Here is a 21147-nt window from a genome sequence, read left to right as displayed (position 1 = left end):
GAGTTACTTTTTACACAATGAACAACAGAACAAAATACTGCCGGCCCTACCCCATCCTCACAACCCTTCCTGTGACTGAGCCCAGTGCTGTAGCCACTGTGTCCTGCCATCTCCTTGCCGGGCTTCCTCTTTTTCACTGACCCTCTACTTCACACCAAGCATGAGGTCTTTCTCCAGGTACTGACAACTGGCCCTCTTGCTAATATGTCCAAATACAGGAGATGCAGTCTTGGCATCCTCATGCCCAGGGATTATTTTGGCTGTACTTCTTCCAAGACAGACCTGCTTGCCCTGCTAGCATGGCACACTCAAAATTCTCCAACAATACCATACCCCAAGGGCACGGACTCTCTTTGCTCAGCTTTCTCTTGCATAAGAGGCAACTGGGTCAGATTCATCTTAGTCTCACAGTAACACTTTTGCTTTGGGACACTTTTTGGTGGGGAAAGAGTTCTTTTGAAGATTTACCCAATGGAATATGCCATTTGATTTCTCGATGGCTGGCTTCCAAAAGTATTGGTTATGGATCCAAGTTCACTGACATCCTTGAGGATTGCACCCTCTTCTCTGCTTATCACAATGTGGCCTATAGGTCCAGTCTCCAGGAGCTGGGTTTCCTTTACTGCTGCCGTGTAATCCGCACCGAAGACTGGCACCTTCGATCTCAGTCAGTGTTTCAAGTCTTCTTCGATTTCAGGAGGCAAATTTGTGTCCTCTGCATATTGCAAGTTGTTAATAAGTTGTCCTCCGATCCTGACGCTGCATCCTTCCCCACCAGCCAGCTTCTTGAACTATTCGCTCGGTCCACAGATTACGTTTGGGGAAAGGATGCAACAATGAGACGTGCCTGGCCTGATTTTAAACTCTAAAGTACTCCCTCTTCCTTTGGTTGACTGATGCTTGTTCTATACACAGATTCCACAAGAGCATAACCAGTCCCACTCTTCAGTGTTATCCACACAGTCACATGCCTGTGTACAGTCAAATAATCAACGACCACAACAAGATCTGAGAAATTCGGAGTGTCCTTCCCATTTTGATTTTCTTATTCCAAGTCTTACACAATCATTATCATATGTTGTCGCTCTTAAATCTTCAGTTCAGTGCCTGCAGTTCATCATCTCTTCTAGTAGCTTTAGTATGTTCAAGAGCAGCTTCAGTCTCTTATGTCCATGTTCTTTTTCTTTCCAGTGGCCTGGGGGTAGTGGTGGCAGCAATGCGCCTTTCTTTTTAAATCACTTTTACTTTTTTCATGTAAGATGTCCTTGGCACCATCTACAACTCAGTGCTTTAGTATTCAATGCAGCCAATCTATCCATGAACAGTCTAAATTCAGGTGGCATATGCTTAAGGTAATATTTTGGCTCTCATGGACTTGTTTGAATTTTCTTCAGCTTCAACTTGAATTTGCACAAGACCAATTGATGGCCTGCAGTGAAGTTGGTTGCTGGCTGGTTCTGAATGCCGATACCGAGCTTCCTGTCGTTCCTTTCCACAGATGTGGCCAATTTGATTCTGTGTATTGCATTTGGCGAGGTCCAAGTATGTTGCTTAAAAAATATTTCCAGTGAATAGGTTATTGGTCTTGTAAAATTTTATCATGTGACCTCCAGCATAATTTCTTTCACTAAGGCTATATTTCCCAATTACCAAGCCTTGTTTAGGAGCCCTGGTGGTGGCGTGGTTACCCAGTGGGCTGTGATCTGCAGGGGCAGCAGTTTGAAGCCATCAGCCACTCCAAGGGAGAAAGAAGGGGCGCTTGCTATTAAACTGCCGGGGTTTCTATGAGTTGGCATCAACTTGATGGCAGCGGGTTTGGATTTTGCTTTTGGATCCTTCCTTGTTTCCAACTTGCCCATTCCAACCACCAATAATTATCAATGTATCCTGTCTGATTCCAGACAAATAGAATATGGTAAGAAGCTTCGATTTCTTCATCTTTGGCATGACTCGGTTCTGTGCAAATCTGAATGTGATGCATTTCTCTTCTAGGGTCATTCCCAGCGTAGCAGAGCAAATACGATGGTCTCGTTAAGGATGGCCAATACCGGTCCATTTGAACTCACTAATGCCTAGGGTTTTTCAGTTAGCTCCAAGAGTTCCTTTCATTTGTGACAACTTCCAATGTGTTGAGATTTATACTCTGTACATTCCATGTTCTGACTACGAATGGATGTTCGCAGTTTGTCACGTTAGTGGCTTGTGTGTTGCTGTGGTGCTGGAGGCTCTGTCACTGGGATTTCAAATATTAGTAGGGTCACCATGGTGGGCAGGCGTCAGCGGAGCTTCCATACTTGGAAAAAAAAACAAACCACAAACTACCCAGTGGCAGCAGAACACTGGCTGGTGACCGAGTGCTGAAAGATGAGGCCCACAAAGCCAGAAGACACAGCTGTTGCTTACGGTGTTTTGGTTGTTGATTAGGTGACATTTAGTTGGTTCTAGCTCATGGCAACGCTATGTACAGCAGAATGAGACACTGCACTGGGTCACTGTCACAGTCATTCCTATGTTTGAACCCCACGGTTGAAGCCATGTTGTCAATCAAAGACAACGACCACTAATTGTGCTCCATGTCAAGATGCCATCTCAGAAACATCCTGGCAGGTCCTTCTAATTTGCATTCAATCTGGGGAACATAAACACCCCTCTTAATCCCAAGGAAAGGATGAAGGCCCTCAGAGTCCCCAAGAGGGAGAGAGGTAGCCCTGCCCTGCAGTTCTGGGGGTTTCAGAAGAGAGCATCTCTTCACAGGAACCGGCACCAAGCTGGGGCCTGCAAAGATCGTGATGCTAAGGGGGAGGAAAACCGGCTGAGGAAGCACTCTGGTACAGCAAAGGTCCCTTGAACATCAACCAACACGTTTCAAGTACTTTCAAGTCCCCTTGGTAATGAACTCTGTGCAGCAGCCTCATAGACTTAGCCCGTCATCTTTGACAGTTACTTTAGGACCACTCGGGGGTGAAAAGGTGCCTACCTGCCAGGCCAGCAGCCCCTTGGGTCCTGATCCTCATGAAGCTTGTCTCCCACCTTTCAAACTTCTCAAGGTAAGTGATGTGGGGCATCACTGACGTGGCCCTCACCTGCCGGCCTTTAGGTGACAATCTGATTTCCTGTCTGGCCAGGGCTCTTCCCGGTGCCATGTGAAGCCAACTGAGACCTGACCGCCTTGGTGACAGATCCAATTTGATTTGGAGGACAGCTTGATGACGATCGCTTCACGTTGTACAGCCATCTTTTCATTCTTTGTGGCAGCTTCCCCTGGTCCTGTCTCAGTCCCCTCCCTCACCCACGGAGAAAAAATGGGAATGTGCAAGTCAGTGGAATGAGCACAAGGCTGTTCTGTATCAGGGGTTTATTACTGCTTTTCCTGTAGCCTACTCTGTAATAAATACCATCTCCTGCAGATACAGAGTGTAAGGCAGGCAATAAAGTGGGGCCCGTGCATGTCTTTCTGTTGTTCTGGTAAATCAGACAAATCAATTATGGTTCCCAGGCAAGAGAGGGCTCCCCACTCCTCAGGTTGCAGCCAGCACACACCTCACCCTCTGGCGTGTGGTGAATGCTCATGATTCTGGGGGCCGCAGAGGGCAGTTGTAGGGCTGCCTCTGTCCTGGCCTTCCCCGTCTTGTCTTGCTTGTCTGGCGATGACAGGGGGAGAGACTCGAGCCTGGGCTGGCCTCCTCTATGGTTCTCATTCCCTGAGTCTCTGAATGGGGCTTCGTCTTCTCCATGCCTTCCCATCTTCTCCGTGTCCTGATCTCTGCTCCTGTGATATACTGGTTGTTTGGTAACCTCCTCTATTCGTGGTTGATTTTGTTACAATGCATGGTTGTTGCTTGCCATGGAATTGATTCCTGACTCATAATGGCCCCATGTTGACCCAGTAGAACTGTCCTGTTGGCAGGAGGGGATCACCAGGTCAGCTTCTTCATCAGCACCTGAAGGCTGGATGGCTGCCGCGTGGGGCTCCTTTGGAGGAGGTGCGTTGCATTACCAACAAACAAGAAGACTGTGCTGAAGTCATGGGCTGCAGTGTGTCAGAACTGGCCCGGGGGCTGGGGGACGGGGACATTTGGGTCCCTGTGCTTTTAAGTTACTCAGTTTGGTCTGAAACAAAGTCTTACAGAGTTAACCAGTGAGATTCCCTCCTGGCCCCCATGATTATAGGATTTATTAGGAAAATTAGCAGGTTACAATTGAGGATTAGAAATTTCTGCATATAGTTCTCAGTTGAGACATGCTTGTCTTGGCCATACCCTCAGACATGCTCCCTCTAGTCCTCTTAGCCCGTGGTCTTGGAGGGGGTCAGAGAGGAGATATGGAGCAGACACTCAGCCCCCAAAGTCAGAGGCTACATGGCCTTTCCTATCTTCTAGTTGTGAGATAACTTCTTCCAGACAGTCAATCCATTTCCCAAATTTCTTCAGGAAACCAAATGTGAGCTTGTGTGTGGTGTATTGACAGGGGGAGGACAACAGGTGTACGACGCACAAATATTCTGGCAGCACATTGTACCATCATGTCAACAAAACTGAGACGGAGCTCCACCCAGGGACGACGGAAACAACAACAAACGTCAAATAAAGATGAAGACATCTTCCTGAGACCATTAGTGGAGCCCTGGTGGCACAGTGGGTTATGCACTGGGCTGCTAACTGCAAGGTCAGTGGTTCAAAACCACCAGCCAAGCTGCTGGAGAACAATGAGACTTTGTGTCCTCGTAAAGACTTAGTTTGGAGAGACCTTGGGGTGGTTCTATTCTGTCCTATAGGATCATAATGAGTTGGAAACAACTCAGTGGCAGGGAGTTGGTGTATGTTTTTATTATTATTTTTTTTGTTTGTTTTTTGTTTTGTTTTGTTTTTTTTTGGTGTATGTTTTTAATAGATGAGATTACCTCGCAAAACCAAACCCATGGCAGTCAAGTCGATTCTGACTCATAGTGACACGAGGTAGGGTTTGAGACGGTAAATCTTTTATGAGAGCAGAGAGCCTCGCCTAGCTCCCTCGGTGCAGCTAGTGAGCTGGATGCAAGGACCATGCAGTAGGCAGTCCACTGTGTATCATAAGATTATTAAGTATGTATATTACAGCGCCTCTACTTCAGGTGCATTTTATCTTTGTCAAGCTGTGGGCTGTTTGCCTGTCTGACCCCACATGCCTACCCGTCCCTCAACAGCCAGATCCCCAGCATGCTTTGAGAGCAACGAAACCCATACATCTCACTTAAGCGTCACAAGGGCACCCAAAGCACCCGCACTCACGAAACTAACACAACACAGTGACGGGAAGAAGGGAAGGTTAGCCGGGGAAGTGACAAAAGTCCTCCATTACTGAGGCTCACTGCAAAACCCGGTAATCGAGCTGAATAATGTGTGATCCAGGCAGACAAGGTTGAGTCTGACATCTATGTAAATGGAATCAGTTCTTCACTTCCTGCCTCCCAGTGGCTCATGCTTTCCTCCTTTATTTATGTGCTAATGGAGGGAAATCTAACAGGCATTTATTTTTAAATAACTTAAAAAGAAAACCAATTCTCCAATAATGCAGACAGAAAAGGGATTAAAGCTATGCCTGGGACAAAGCTGCAGTTGTAGCAGGTGGCAAGAAAGCGATGGGCAAGACATGAAGACAAGTTTACCAAGATCCCTCCTTGATCAAAAATGAAAACAGAGGAATAAGAAAACATCAAACAACACCAAGGTCAGACATAGCACAGACTCTGAAAGCAGTCGACATGGGCGCCCCAGGCTGGGGGTGCACATACATGGCTGCCCACCTAAAGGGGAGTGGGTGGAGTCCATCTAAAGGTGCCACGGAAGAAAGGCTGGGCGGTCTTCCGAAAGACCTGCCAGTACAAGCCTAGGGAGCACAGATCTACACTGACCCACACGGGTGCAGCGCACCAGCAACTGGCTGTTAGGACTCCACACTCACTGCAGTTGCCAAGGGGAGGCCGCACGGGCAGGTGGCTCTCTACCTCCAAGGCTCTGTCCTACCTGGAATCAGCAGCACCTGGTGAGTGAGAACACAGGGCTGAGCCCCATCGCTTAAATGAACCAGCTGTGGCCCCTGAGAGGTGAGGACGCTTTTGTAGTGCACAATCACAGAGAACAGGGCTGGGAACACCACCCACACCCAAGGGCAGGTAATCCCTGCTCATTCATCCCTGAGGGCTTGATGTTAATGGAGAGTAGGATTTTCTTCAGGGTGCACCACTTCATTTCTGCTTGGTCAGAGGTGCTCGGGGCATATGGCGCAGCTCTAGCCACGGTGTCTCAGAAGAGAGGGCCAATGGATAGATAGGTCAAAGAGCTGTCCCTACCTGGGGTTGCCATTGTGTCTCATATCTGCTTTTGTCCTGGGTTCTGTCCTTGATGTGAGCCGATGCTAGCCTGGAGTGGGCACCAGAATAACCAGACCCTCTCAACTACCAAAGGGGCCTGTTGAGCACAGAGAGGACCTACCTGCATAAGGGTGAATTCTCAGCACCAAGCTGTCAGGTGTGCCTGGCTATTAGGGCGCCCTTTGTATTCTATTATCTGTGTGCTAATAGAACGTGAACTCACGCTAACACGCCCTCTGCTCCACCCATGAAGGCAGGAGAAAATTCACTGTCAGAAAGCCCATACCTGACCTTCACCCTCCCCTAAGATGTCCCACACACAGTTATAATCACACAGGGAATTCAAAAATTTCCTTTTAAGTTGATCTTAATGTGACTGGGAAGAAAAAGCTTCTAACGAATCATTGAAAATCACAGAGCAACCTAGGGACAATTTGGGAAGGAAGGTGGAATGTGATTTTATGTCAAAGTTTGAATTCTGATTTTCCAAAATGAATAAATGGGACTGCTATAGTTGCATAAGCCGAAACCCCAGAAATATTCACGCCCAGAGCCTGCAGCCCTTTGGGACGAGACTCACCCCGGAGATATCTGCCACGCGGTGGATGGGCACTTCCTTCTTGCTGTGCAAGCCTTTGCCATTCTTAATAGCTCTGTAAGAAAGAAGAGATAGGTGGGTAAGAGAAAATCACCAAGGGGAAGGGCAGGGTAAGGGAGGGGAGGGGAAACGTGCACACATCTGGACGGGGACTTATATCTGCACAGGCCACCCCAGTTACCAGGACTCATTGCTAGTGCCAGTTAGCGGGGCCTGGTATCAGAGAGCACTCCTCACCTGTTTCCAAATCATAGGCATTGTTCTGGGCACAAAAGAAGAATCAGTTGGAAGAGCACGCGGGTAAGAAACAGAGTAGTAATAACCTTTCTTTCAGCGTTTAATCACATTAAACATTTAAAATGCAAAATATGTAGCCAGTGTTCCAATTCTAATGGAAATAAGTTCCTCGGAGGTAAAAAGTTACCCTGAATAAAGCAATATTGAACGGAAAAGGCATTTAATGTGTGTGTGTGTGTGTGTGTGTGTGTGTGTGTGTTGGGGGGAAGGATGCTACATGACTGACATTCACTCGGCGGCACTTCTGTCACATCTGAGGTTGTCGTCATGATGGGCAGAACAGGCCACTCTGGGACTCCATGTCACACCTGCCCACTGGAGGGTTGGCTCCAACCTGCCACCTTCTCTCTCAGTCCCTAGACGGGTGCCCTGAGGGCCAGTTGTGCAAGCATGCCTCAGCACCACTCATGGCCCCACAAAGGTCACAGTCCCCACCAGCCAAGCAGATCTCAGCCGGGCCAAGAAGGGCTGCCCCTCCACCTTTCCCTGCATTCCAGGCTCCAGGAGTAGGGGTGAAGGGCCTCCCACTAACAGTTTGCCTCCTCCCTTTCTCCCCAGCAAAGCCCCAAGGGTCGGGATGCTCTTGGTTCTATGATGCTATGTTCAGGACCCCAACTTCTTAAACCAGCCCCAAAGAAGCCAAAGGTGGTGAAAATGGCATATATCTGGGCCTTTATCATCTTCTCTCCCCTTCTTCCTTCCGAGGGGTTCTGGTTGTCTCAAAACCGAAACCAAACCCACGACCAGCGAGTTGCCTCAGAATCACAGAGCCCCTGTGTAGGGTTTCCGGGGCTGTCAATCTCCCCTGATTCAGCCAGTCTCGTTTTTCTCTGTGTCCCACTGGTGGGTGTGAACCACGGATCCTGCGGTGAGCAGTCCAGTGCGCATCTGACAGCACACCACCGGGGTGGGCCCACCAGCTCGCATGTAATGCCCGTGGCTCAGAAATAATAAACACTCTAATTCATTATCCATGTTCCCTCCACAAAGGAGGGAAATCAATCAAAGGCCAGGCGTAACAAGGAAAAAGCCCATCTACCCACTTACTCACTGACTCGCTCAGGGATCTGAAAGGAAAGATCACGTTCTTTGGAGCCCACGTTCCCGCTATAACGTGAATCAAGGATGTCGCTTTAGAACTTGCCACGGAGTCAGCATTGTTCCCTTCTATTCCTCAGATTCTGTTAAAGATGTGTGACTTGGGATGGTTCTTAACATTTGTCCTGGGTCCTTGGGACATTCAGATTAACGTGGAGATGGCTTTTATGGGAAACCAGCAGCTGGAAGGAGCCCTGGATGGTACAAACCGCTAGGATGGTTGGTGCCAACTGGATGGCTGGAGGTGGAAATCCCCACGGAAGTCCGTGGGAAGCAAGGCCCAATGCCTGTGACTGACAATGAGCCACTGCAAAGCTCACGGAGCCCCACTCTACTCGGGCAATGGCAGGGCCATCATGTGTCCACGGCAGGGCAACCAGGCTAGACAACAACACATAGTCGACTTGCCAGCACCCTGCTTCCCTATCCCTGGCATCCTATCTCCATAGGCTCTCCCCCCCTCCCCCCTAATCAACAGGTCTCCTGGATTTACTCAACTCAAGGAAACTGCCTTAGAAAGGACGTTTCTATGAGGTGAGGCAGCTCACTGCCAGCCCAACTTAACTCGCATTCCAGCAAGGCCAGGCAGGTCTGCTAAGCTCGTTAGCTCCTCTGGGGCAGACACTGTCTCCAGCCCTCTCTTCCGACAGCAAGGACAAGGAAACTAAATGGGTCTGCCCCAGACACAGACAGGCTGATGCTACAGCACAGCTGAACTCATGGCCTTGCCTGGGTTACGAGCATCTGGTGCCGTGTGAGGGACGAGCAAGGCCCACGCAGCAGGAAGGGAGGGAATACCGGCTCTGCAGGCAGGAGCAGTGAGGTAGCCGGCTTAGACACTGCTTTCTGTAGATGAGCCTAAATAGCTCTTTGCCATAAGCCGAGATTCAGGACTTCACAAGACTGAACGTGCTAACAGAGGGGACATGCTCAGAATGGAATAGTGCGCACAGGACATTAAAAAACAAAACCGGATTCTTTAAGTTTAAAAATTTCAGACTATCTATGTTGACCTCACCAGATAGAATACACAGGACTGAAATGAACTACCTCTCAGAGATGAGACAATGGAGAAGTTCAATGACATCAGCCAAAACAAGGCTATAGCCAACAGTGGAACAGCTCATCAATTGCTCATATTCGATGTGAGGTCAAACCAGCAGAAAATTAAAACAAGTCCACAAGAGACAAAATATGACTTGGAGTATATCCCATCTGAGTTTAGCGACCAGCTGAAAAACAGATCTGATGCACTGGGCTCTAACGATCAATGACTTGACAAGTTGTGGGATGACATCAAGAATGTCACACACAGAAAGCCAAAGACAAGAAAGGGAAGTCAGCAGACACCCTGAACCCAGCTCCTAAACACCAAGAAGTAACTGGAAGAAACAATGAAGACAATTTAAGAAGGTAGCTTGAGAGAGACGAAATATTACCATGTAGTATGCAAGGACTCAGAATTGGAGGAGCAAATGACGATCAAATGCAGCACTTCTGCAGATGAAAGAGCGGAAGGTAAGTTTCAGGTCTCAAGTTGAAATATTGACTGTTTCCAAGGGCAAAATATTACACGAGGCCTCATGCATCAAAAGATGAAGGAAGGGACACATCGAGTCACTGCACCACAAAGAACTGGCCAAACTTCAATCAAGAGGCCACGCATGGTCAAGTTCTGATGACACTGGAGGAAGATGTCTAGGCCGCACAGAAGACAATGGCAAAACACAAGGCTCCAGAAATGGACTGAATATCCGCTGAGATGTTTCCACAAACTATTGCAGAGATGGAGGTACTCAATAACCTATGCCAAAAATGTGGAAGACAATTACTAGGTCAGCCAACTGGAAGAAATGTGTATTTGTGCCCATTCCGGAAAAAAAAAAAAAGATAACCCTACAGAATGCAGAAATTCTCCCTTTGTTCAAGCTTGTTCAATGTATATGCTGAACAAATTATCCACAAAGTTGGGCTGCATGAAAACAAACATGGCTTCAGGGCGGAAGAAGGCTTAGTGATAATAAACTAATAAACTTCAATACGCAGAGGACACAGCTTGCTTGCTAAAAGCGAGGTAGACTTGAAGCACTAACTGATGAAGATCCAGGAGCACAGCCTTCAGTATGGACTGCAACTCATTGGTAGGCATGGTATTTAGATCATTTCATATGCATGTGAAAGCTGAAGAACTGATGCGTTTGAAGTATGGTTTTGGCAAAGACTATGGAAACTACCAAGGGCTACCAGAAGAACAAACAAATCTAGCGTGGAAAAGGGCCAGCCAGCATGCTCCTTAGAAGTGCGTAAGGTGAGACCTTCAAGGCTTGATGTTCTCCCATTTAAGATGCAGTGATTACATTTAAGATACATTCAAGATGCAGCTAGAGCAACACTGTAACACCTTAGGTAAACTGAGAAATACATTGTTATCGCCTAACAAACAGAAGCAAAATTGGTTGGTAATAGGTAGGTAATCATCAAGTTTAAATTAAGCCCACTGTAAAGCTACCAGCCCCAGGCAATCAAAGGAAAGGCTAGGAGGCCCAAGAAATCCGCAGAAGAGTCAAGGTCAGCCTGGGACACATGTCCTGGTCCCAGCATCGATGTGGCTTAGAGTTGGGCGGGGGGGGGGGGGGGGGGGGGGGGGGAGGAGAATAGGGGGGTGGCGAGGCAGGCAGCACTTCCCAGAGAGCCTCTCTTAGCACTCCAGAAAGCCGATTCTTTAGCAAGAGCTTCTCCCCCCAACACAGCCCCTAGGGACCCCAATATAGGACTTTACAGGTGCACCTCAAAGAGGGAAAAGCATAAAGCAAGAGTGGTTTGCAGAGGGAAGAAGAGGCCCCATGTACCTACGGGAGACCATCAGACATGGCTGCCAAAGAGTTGTACAGGCACACGCAGCTGACGCCCGCTCAGGCAACATCAGATCATGCGTCCACTCAAGGTCCAATGAGTTTCTAATGCAGTTCAGAGATCCAGAGCAGGTAGCAGGGTGGGCAACACAACATGTCTCTTGCATACAAAGTGACTGGACTGACAGTCATGTGATAGGATAGGACAGTCATGTGATAGGATGGTGTGTGTGTGTGTGTGTGTGTATGTGTAACCCATGATGTATAGGAGGGGGGCTACAAAAATCCAATGGGAAAATGGAATTTCCCCACCAACTTTTAGAAGCCCGCTTTGAATATCTCCACAGTCAAAATGAATGTCTACACTACCAGGTTCCATACACACTGTACGTTCTAACTAAGCCGCTTATCGTGTAAGCGCTTCCGCCTCGACTGGTGGACAGGGACAGCTAACTCGCTCCTCACGCGCTGTGAGTGTGGCAGTGTTCACTGTTTCTTTTGAAACTACTGCAAAACCAGTAGTGGTGACAGCAGCAGCAGCTGGAGGCACAGAGGAGGATCAATTTGGAATTGAAGCAAAAGTTTATTAAACAACACAAAAGTGGAAAAGCAGCACACGTTACTGTTTGTGACATAAGCATGTAGCTCTCGACAATCTTCAAACACAGGGGAAAACGCCTCTCTCGCTGCAGTGAAAGGACCAGATCCTCTGAGAGCTTCGAGGCTGCGGGAAACGGGAGCTGGATGGGGAAACTGCTGAAGGCAGGGCGTGAGGACCGAATACAGAAGCAATCTTGCTCAGCACGCTGAGGCACGAAGCTTGTTGGAGACACCTCAAGAAAAAGCAGGGCCAGGCCACGAAGTGGCTTTCACAAGTGTCCAGATCACAGAGCGTCCTGTTTCAGAGAGAAGGCTGACCCCGTAAAGGGCTGCAGATGAAGGTGGGCTCTGCCTGGCTGGCACTACTTCTGCATGGAGCTTTCCCCACATCTGACATAACCTGGAGCAACAGGATGGTGGCCAAGTGGCCAGGCTCGCTGCCTCTGACACTCGCTCCCAGAGCCAACACTGCGCTTCCCACCACACACGGCCTCTCTCTGCAGGCCTCCACCACAGCTCTGCAGCCCTTTTCTGAGGCAGGGAATGAAAACTCCCGGCTCCTCAACTTGTCCTGCTGTGTCTGCTTAATAGCGGCTTCCTCACAAAGGCAGGCTGGAGCTCGGGCTGGCCAGGAGAAGGGAAGCAGCAGGCCTGCTCCTCTCGAAGCTTTCTTCTTCAAGCAGCAGAACTACAAAGACGGCCAAGACCAGCAATGGCCAGAATGGGCCCTAACCACTGCCAGCCAGGAGAAGCTAGTCCAGCTCCTTGTCCAGACAGAGAGGTTGGGGCCAGCAGAAGGGCGCGTCACCACTCGGCTCGCTGGGCTGCTGAGGGGAGCCCTCTTAGGGTCTCTGGAATATCCCCCTTCTGTTCAATGGCAGAGTCGGAGATGCCCGTGTCTGAGCTGCCAGGAAAGAACACCTACAATTCAGCAGGGGCAGGAAGGCCGTGGTTAAGGCACCTTTAGCCCACTGCGCCGGCACAAGCAGACCGGGGATTCTGAGCACATTCTCCAACTCTGGGCACTGGAACAGAGTGTGTTCTTAGTTTCCTCGGGAACACCATCGGGATGCTGAGCAACCTACCCATGGCTGGCTGGGAGCTGCCTTGGGAGGGAACCAAACACCGCCCCCAACTCCCTGCCATGGAGTCGGTTCCGATTCAGAGTGACTCAGTAGGACAGAGTAAGCTGCCCCTGGAGTTTTCTGAGCCTGTAACCCTTTTCGGGAGCAGAAAGCCTCATCTTTCTCCTGGGGAGCACCGAGTGGCTTGGAACTGTGACCTTTTAACCACTACGTCACCAGGGCTGTCCTGTTCTTATAAGGGAACAAGATGCAAAAAGGAGGAAGGCCACAAATGTAGCAGTGCCACAAATTACCACCAGTAAGCAAGCAAGCAAGCAAAAATCCCATTATTTCAAACACCAGAGAAAAAAGGCGTTTTTCTATAAAATTTAACCTAAATTTCCGAATTCCCTCAACTACGCAGAACAAAATAACAGGCTCTGAAGGCACTTAAAAAGTTCCTAGAGGAGCATGGTGATGGCAGTGAGAAGGATTACCCCGGTGGAGCAAGGGGTAAGTACTTGGCTGTGAACTGAAAAGCTAGCAGTTCGAACCCCTGCAGAAGCTCAGTGGGACCAAGACCTGGAGATCTGCTCCGGAAAGACCCGAGACAAGGAAAGCATAGGTTTTTGTTGTGCACATTCTCAATGAGCAATAAGAGAAATAAAATTACTAAAATCAACTGACCAACACAACCCTACGGGGGCAGTTTGACTCTGTCACATGGGTTGCTCTTGGCCACAAGCTACCTAATACACCTCACAACAGAAGACTAAGGTGACTTAACGGTAGAGGTCAAGGGTGGAATCCCTGACAGCCAGCGCATAAGGAAGGTTGTACTGTATCCCACACCCCCAGGCCCAACTCCTCCCAGCTGGAAGCCTCAGCACTGTTGATATGTGACACGAACCCATCTCGGGCTCACCAAGAAGCCCCTTCACCACCCTGATTCTGTAACAGTAGACGGAGAGACTGTGGAAATACACTTGTCAGTTTACAAGGAAAGCCCAAAGCAAAGAGGCTGATGGCTGGAGCCAACCTTGCCATACACGATCAGTGTCACATTTGGAATGTGCTGGCCGGAACCCTAGGAGGCTTGAGGTGGAATACTGGGAGCAGGAAAAACAACTTGGACATGGTGACAGGATCACAGGTGTGTCTTTTCCCGGGAGGTGAGGCCTTTCATCAGATGCTGACAAAAAGAACTGTCATATATCAAAGGGAGCCAAATAAAATAGAGCAATGGGAAGCAGAAATGGCACCCAATAGGGAGGTAACGGGACAAAGACCTGGCTGGGGAGGAGGCCATGGAGCACAGAGCCCCGAAAGCTGCCTTTGTACCCCTACTTTCCCTTCAATGATAGTTTCCTGGTAACCAGAGAACAGCTCTTCATCAGCCTCAGCTCCTCTCCCTCCCCCCCCCCAACCTCGTTTCCGTCCCAATTGTGCTCATGTAGCCCTTTGGGAACCATCCTGGTCCAGGTCCCCACCACTAATTCCAAGGTGAAGATTTCAACTAGACTCACCTGATCCCTCTGGACACTAGAGCCCACTTGGATCTGAAAGCACATACCCTGGTCACACGATGTCTCCATAGCAATCCATCTCATCATCTGCTCCCATGATCCCGCCCAAAGATCGCCAGCCTGCTGTATCCAGCCGAAAAGCTTAGGTGGGTTGTGTGCCTCTTCAACATGGTCTCAATGTACACCTTCACCGGATTTCCTCATGACCACCTCTAATCCAGCTAGGCCCGGCTGCGCCCACCATGGCTACCAACATGCAGGGTGTCTTTTATGTGTGTCACCCGGACCACTGTTCCACCGGAGCCTCTGTTCTTACAAGTCTGACTACACACACAGAGTTGTGCGTTCCTGTAGAACCCTGCAGCGGAGGCCCTATTCACGGGGCACCCAGGGCAGTCTGGCACAGACATGGCAATAGGTCCCTTTCAAAATGTTTCCTGGGTTAATCTCAGCTCTACGGCTAGACGACAGGCCCTTTGAGGGTTAGGATTCTGTCCGTCATCTTCGTTATAGCATTTCACACAGAGCCATGTAAACACAGGGTCGTCTGGTTCCATTACTGTGCACCTAGGAAAGCGGAACAGATGCTGCGACTGACATGCTGATGTCGAAATGAGCATACTTCCAACCAGAGAGGGACACAGCCAAGTGACAGCGGGCAAGGACGTGGCTTACTGCTGCTTCTGGACACACAGGCTCCCGGCTGCTCGGGGTCTCAGCCTGGCCAATTCCCTCCGGGGACTGGCCGACCTTGCTTCTCTGACCCTTGTGTTGAGCAGAGGAGTATGGGCAACAAAAGTATCAACCCCTCCCACCCCAAGAAACCATAAAGAGCCTTGTGGGGAGCTCCGAGTGCAGACGGAAAGATACTCACCTGGGGAGAGAGAAGGGGATGAACTCCCCCCAAAAGGCTCGAAAGCAGAACAGAGGGCTTCGGATGTGCGCACTCAAAGGCCTCTCCCTGTGACCCGGTGACCGTGATCAATGCCACGGGCCAGCCAGAACCCAAGGCAGATGCCAGTGGACCTCAGCAGCGCCAAATCACCACTCTGCCATTTCTGCTGGGCCTGGGCCACCCAGTGAAGCCACAGGGACCCGCCACTCTCAGAGCACTCACAGGTGCGAGTCCATGGAAACCAAGAGCTACTGCTGGAAGGGCAGGTTAGGTGACATCCATGGAGCCCGGACGTGAGGAGAGAGTCCGATGATCTAGAGGAGGAAGGTGGACTAACAGGCCAGCACCTCGTCAGAAAGGAACCTAAGAAGGAAATGGTGGCAGGCATGCCAATGGACTGCCATGGTCGACCAGGAGAGAGGGCAGAGAAATAAGTTACCAACCAACTGACCCATCTCCACTCCTGTGGGCTCTCGGGGAGAGAAGACAACCGAAGTGCCACCCTCATGCTAGAGCGACAGGAAATGACCTCCAGTCGCTGACCTCCAGTCGAGCACCCAAAGGATAAGGTGATGGCCAGCCTACAGGCCTTGGGGAAGAACCCGTCCTCGGGAAGGGGAGATTAGATGCCGCGGGAACTCAGAAGGGCCACCCAGACCCTGGATCCCCAGTTTTTGATGTCCTGAAGACTAAGGCAAACAAGCCCGTCAAAGGAAAGAGCTGGGGAGCCTTTCCTTGTTCTACACTTTCCGAGCGCTCCGGCCCACGTACACACCGACAAGTTTGGACCAGTGGAAAGCAGTTTGTAGCCAGTGCTCCTCGGGCGCAGGGACAGTCGGTCAATGAACACCAGTAACTAAAGGGACACTTCCCTCGATCACGCCTGCTTTCACCTCGTGCTTAAGCAGTGACCAGCTATCCTACTGACGTATGCTCCATCACTTAACCAACCGATGGCTGCTGGATATTCAGGAGGATGCCGTTTTCTCCCCAATTTTAGATACTGCCAGGAGGAAGAACTTCCAGGCAAGCTGCTGGGCCACAGGGCAGGGAGACGGCACTTGTACTTCCCGGTTCCCTTTCCAAGGCGAGCCAGGCAGAGCGTGGCCTGGTCAAGGACTCTATTTGTAGATGACCCTTCGATCCAGGCCCTCTCCTTAGGTACCTCTGCGACCCACAGATCTCCCCCTCTTGCCATTATATTTGCAATTAGCTACCTGCTCACCCAAATCCTTTCTAGATTAGCCACTTTGGGGTTTTATTCGGCATAACCTTACAAAGCAGCCCCGGTGGTGAAGTGGCTATACAGTGAGCTGTTAACCGTAAGGCCAGCAGTTCAAACCCCCCAGCTACTCCAAGGGAGAAAGCCGAGGGTGTTTGCTCCCATGGAGAATTACAGTCTCGGAAACCTAGAGGGGCAGTTCTATCCTGTCCCATAGGGTCACTATGCACCAGAAGTAATTCATTGGCAGTAGGCTCGGGTTTTGTGCACATGATTTGTTGCTGTTGCATAACATTAAGGAGTCCTAGTGGCTCTGTCAGGCTCCTAACTGCAGGGTTGGCAGTTCAAATCCATCAGCTCCTCCTTGGGTGCCTGACTCCACAGAAATTTACAGTTTTGGAAATGACTCAATGGTAGTTTGTTTGAATGTTTGGTTACAAAAATAAATTAATGACAAGAAATTCAAACATGACTTCTGACAGAGAGAAAGCCACAGCTCTTTGACTTCTGGTTCGGAGAACGACATGTCCCAGTGGTGCTTTATGTCCTGGGACCTACTGGGAAAAGGTCACTGAGGACATGGTGTTGTGAGCATGAAGCAAAAGCAGGAGGTCTTGGAAACATCCCTTCTCAACATCTGGGTCCAAATCTGGAAGGGGAGCCAGAGGCAGCTAAAGATCAAAGAGGGAGGCACAAAATGGACAGGCAAAGCCGCCTACAAATGAGAGAGAACTGGCCCCCGCACCCAGGGGGTGAACACAGAAACATGGGTGATGGGAGACAAAGGTCCATGGAAAACATGAAAACAATAATAACATAATTTATCAAGGGGTCACGGGAGTGGGAGGGAAGCGAGGGAGAGAAAAAAGAGGAGCTGATACCAAGGGCTCAAATAGAAAGTAAATGTTTAGAAAATGTTGATGGCAACATATGTACACAATTGATGTATGTAAGAGCCCCAATAAAATGATGGGAAAATAAAAAGAGAGTGAATTGGGATCAGTTTTCCCTTCCTGAGGGTTATAAACTCTCTGGCAGTGGGGTACCAGTGAGTCATCATTCGGACTGTAGTCCCCCTGAGAGATCCCCCAGGATCAGAGCAGAGGATGGGCAGTTGGCCACACTCCATGGAGAACTGGTTCTCCGACCATCGAGTCACCTAACACAGCAGATGGGCCAAAGCCAGCCAGCGTCACAGTACTCAAGGAGAGGCCACACAACTCAGGCACTCTCTTGGCCTGCTCAGAAGGAATCCATTAAGGAGCCCAGAATGCAGAGGCTGAGGAAGGGGAAAGGGCAGAAAGGCAGCGAGACGAAGGGTGGGTCTGAAGGGTTTGGTGGAAACAAGATGGCTGGGATCGTGGGGAAGCTGCCACCGCCACCCCTACTTCCACAGGCAGCCCAGGCTTGTCCAGTCCATGCTGTGGTCTGTCTTTCTAAGACTGTAACTCCAAAGAGAGTTTAACATGTGTATTTGTCACACAGGGACACATGGTGGTCTGGGAACTATTGAGGAACAAATTAAACTCTGACTCATAGCAAGCCTATAGGATAGACCAGAACTGTCCCTGTGGATTTCTGGGATGAATTTTTGGGAGTAGAAAGCCTCACATCTCTCGAACAGAACACCTAGTCACTACACCAAGGTGGTGAAGGCAGTGGTTCTTAAATGTCAGTAGTAGGATCACCTGGAAGACGTGTTAACAGATTGTGGGCAAACAATCCCAGAGTTTCTGATGCAGGGGAGACTGAGCACTCTACCAAACAGCCAATTAACAGGGACCCTGTGGCCTAACAATCCCACTTGCAGGACCACTGGTCCAGGGCATGGTGGTGGTATGGCAGAGAGTCAAGGTCCAGCGTAACAACTGGTTCAGGACAGAAAATCTTGCCTAAGCATGATCACCTTCAAATACACTGAATACTATGGCCTGTGTGAAAGGTCAAGAGTCTCTTGGCCAAGAAAACAATGAGGAGAGAATGGACAAGGTGCTCTGGGCAAATGGTCCACAGCGGAGCCATATAGAGGGAGCCACACCATCTTGGAAGGTTAGCCTGGAACACTTTCTCTGGGGGAACACAACCACGAATACCAACCAACTCATGATCCCAGAAGACTGCTCACAAAGAACATCTTACGACTACCAGTCCCTCTTCAGACCGTAGCTACACAACTGTCCACGGCTTTCTATGCAAGGTGGTAGACGAATCTCATAGGCCCAAACTTTACTCCGTCTCCCTCCCGTCAGTCATGAAGACTCAATGCGTGAGTTGGCTCAGTGGGAAGTAGGGGCGGGGGTGAGGGAAGAGGCAGCTAAGATCAAGAGTGTGAACAAATCCTCTTAATATCCTGAAGGAGAGAACTATTTGGAAATGGAGACATGATACAGCTCTGCAGAAGTGGCCATTTGTGCTGCTTTAAATGCAGATTGATTACTGCTATTTGGATGTTGAGTGCATCATCTTTTCTGAAGAAAGGGAAAAGCTAAATTTCCCCACATTCAGCTGTACCTCAAATCACTTCCCCATACCAGCTCCTTTAATGCATTTTCCTGTTCGCACATTCGCTTGCAATAGCTGCTCCACCCTGCTCGCCAACACTGCAGCCCCCCACACTGAATCGCAGGAAATCCCATCAGCGGCCTCATGACACAAGTGCAAAGTGCATCCCCGAGGTAAAGAAGAAAGGTGGCCATTAGCCGCGTGGGGAAGGCCGCCGCCGTGTGATGCTGTGAGGCCAGGTGAGGAGGCGGCTGTCCACTCGCATCCCAACAGAACACTGGTGGGGCAGGGGCTTACGGTTAGGCAGTGAGGGACAGGGAGCCCCTTCACAGCAATCCACAGGTTCCAGTTACGGTCAGAGTTTCACTGGTTGAGGTCATTAGACTGAAAGTTAAAATTCCGGTTTGTTTAAAGCGGTGCCATTAGACTATCGAGAAGGTAAGAAGAGAGGCTGGAGAAGACAGGACTTGGCGGAGAGCTGCTCTCCCGGGGAAATTCAACAGAGAGGAGAGCGGGCACGATAAAAGGCAAGCCCGACTGGGCTGAACAGTGGAGAGGGGGAAGAGGAGGGGGGGCAGGCAAACAGGTGAGAGGCCGGGGAGAACAAACAGCAATATCCGGAGAGGCTGTCACAATGACTGCCGGCCTTTCCTCCTGGACCGGCTGCTTGGTAAGGGCTGCGTCTGTTATGGTTTTTGTTCACCACTATGATCCCCAGTGTCTGGGGCCCAGGACACACTCAAGAAAATGAGAATGTCGAGGGCAAATGGAACACAGTCATCTCAGGCAAAGGAAACCCATGTGAACAATTGTTCTCGACAGGCTTGTTCTCCTGAAGAACTGATGGGTGAGCCTATGCGCTCAGAGCCAAGGGGCCGTGGGGGCGCCGCAGTTCAGCACGCAGCTGCTGCTGAAAGGCTGGCAGCTTGAACCCAATGGGCAGCTCCACAGGAGAAAGGCCTGGCAATCTCAGGCTAGGAGACGGCAGCCCAAGAAAGCCAGGGGGAGAGCCCTCTGGGCATCACACGAGGTCACTGCAGGCTGGAATCACCCCAAGGATGCCCAACAAGGACCAAACAACAGAATACAATAGGTTCAGAGCACAAACAGTCAAATTCAACACTGATTTTCTTGCTGTGTTGACATGGAAACATGGAGTCAACCAACCTGAAGGGCTGTTAAGACTCAGTGGTACTGCCCCTCCCCCCAGGAGAATTTACTTCGGAGGACAGCACTGAAGCTACAGCTCACTCAGGGTGAGGGACATGTCTGATCTTAGCACATGGGAACAAATGAAGGGGAAGGAAGAGAGAGTGGAGCACATTCTGGCTCTACCAAGCCTTGAGGATTATATCCCTGATCAGAGCAGCCAATGCACAAAGAGGACCATATGGCCAGCCCCCTATGAGACACAACATCCCTCACTGACCCATAGCCCTACAGGGGACAACACTAGAGACACAGTGTAGAAATTGTGCCCGATATGACCCCACCATACCGAGGCAAAGCACTAAGGGCATGCAAGAGAACAGCAAGGGGAGCAGAGTAACGAAGTCCTACGGGAGTACCAAAAATAGACTTTGGGGCTAGGGTGTGGCACCCCATCAGACTCAACCGGAAACTACTCCTAAATGTCAACAAACACACCTTGACCTATTTACAGGCTTTTCATTCTTTGTCATTGTTTAGTTGTTGTTGTTGTTGTCGTCATTATTTTGTTTTCTTTTGTCCCTTTGTTTTGCTGTCTTGTTTTTTTGTTCATATTATTATCTCTGCAGGTCTATCTAGATAAGATAGGCAGGATAAACTATCTGGAGGAGAAAACAATGGGACTGACGGTTTCAGGGGGCATGGGAGAAGGGGAAGTGGGGGAAAAGGAAGTGGTGTTAACCAACCCAGGGTCAAGGGAACAACAAGTGATCCAAAATCAGTGGCAAGGAGGGTGTAAGGGGCCTGGTAGGGTGTGACCAAGGGCAATGTAACCTAGAGGAATTACAGAAAACCAAATGAAGGTTGAGCATGATAGTGGGACAAGAGGAAAGTAAAATGAACTACAGGAAAGAAGTAGGAGGCAAAGAGCATTTATAGAGGTCTACATACAGGCATGTACACATGTAAATATATTTATATATGATGATGGGGAA

The 21147-nt window shown here is 49.7% G+C and overlaps 1 protein-coding gene across 1 annotated transcript in view; it reads right to left on the bottom strand.

Moving 5' to 3' along the window:
• SND1 (staphylococcal nuclease and tudor domain containing 1) overlaps positions 1 to 21147 on the bottom strand; it is a 484534-nt gene that overhangs the window by 181871 nt on the left and 281516 nt on the right. The window contains exon 14 of the mRNA XM_075558633.1: positions 6930 to 7002. Within this exon, the coding sequence (XP_075414748.1) occupies positions 6930 to 7002 (73 nt within the window). The remainder of the gene's footprint in view (positions 1 to 6929; positions 7003 to 21147) is intronic.

Source organism: Tenrec ecaudatus, chromosome 9, assembly GCF_050624435.1.
Source record: "Tenrec ecaudatus isolate mTenEca1 chromosome 9, mTenEca1.hap1, whole genome shotgun sequence".
NCBI lineage: Eukaryota > Metazoa > Chordata > Mammalia > Afrosoricida > Tenrecidae > Tenrec > Tenrec ecaudatus.
This window is presented reverse-complemented; position numbering and strand designations above follow the sequence as displayed.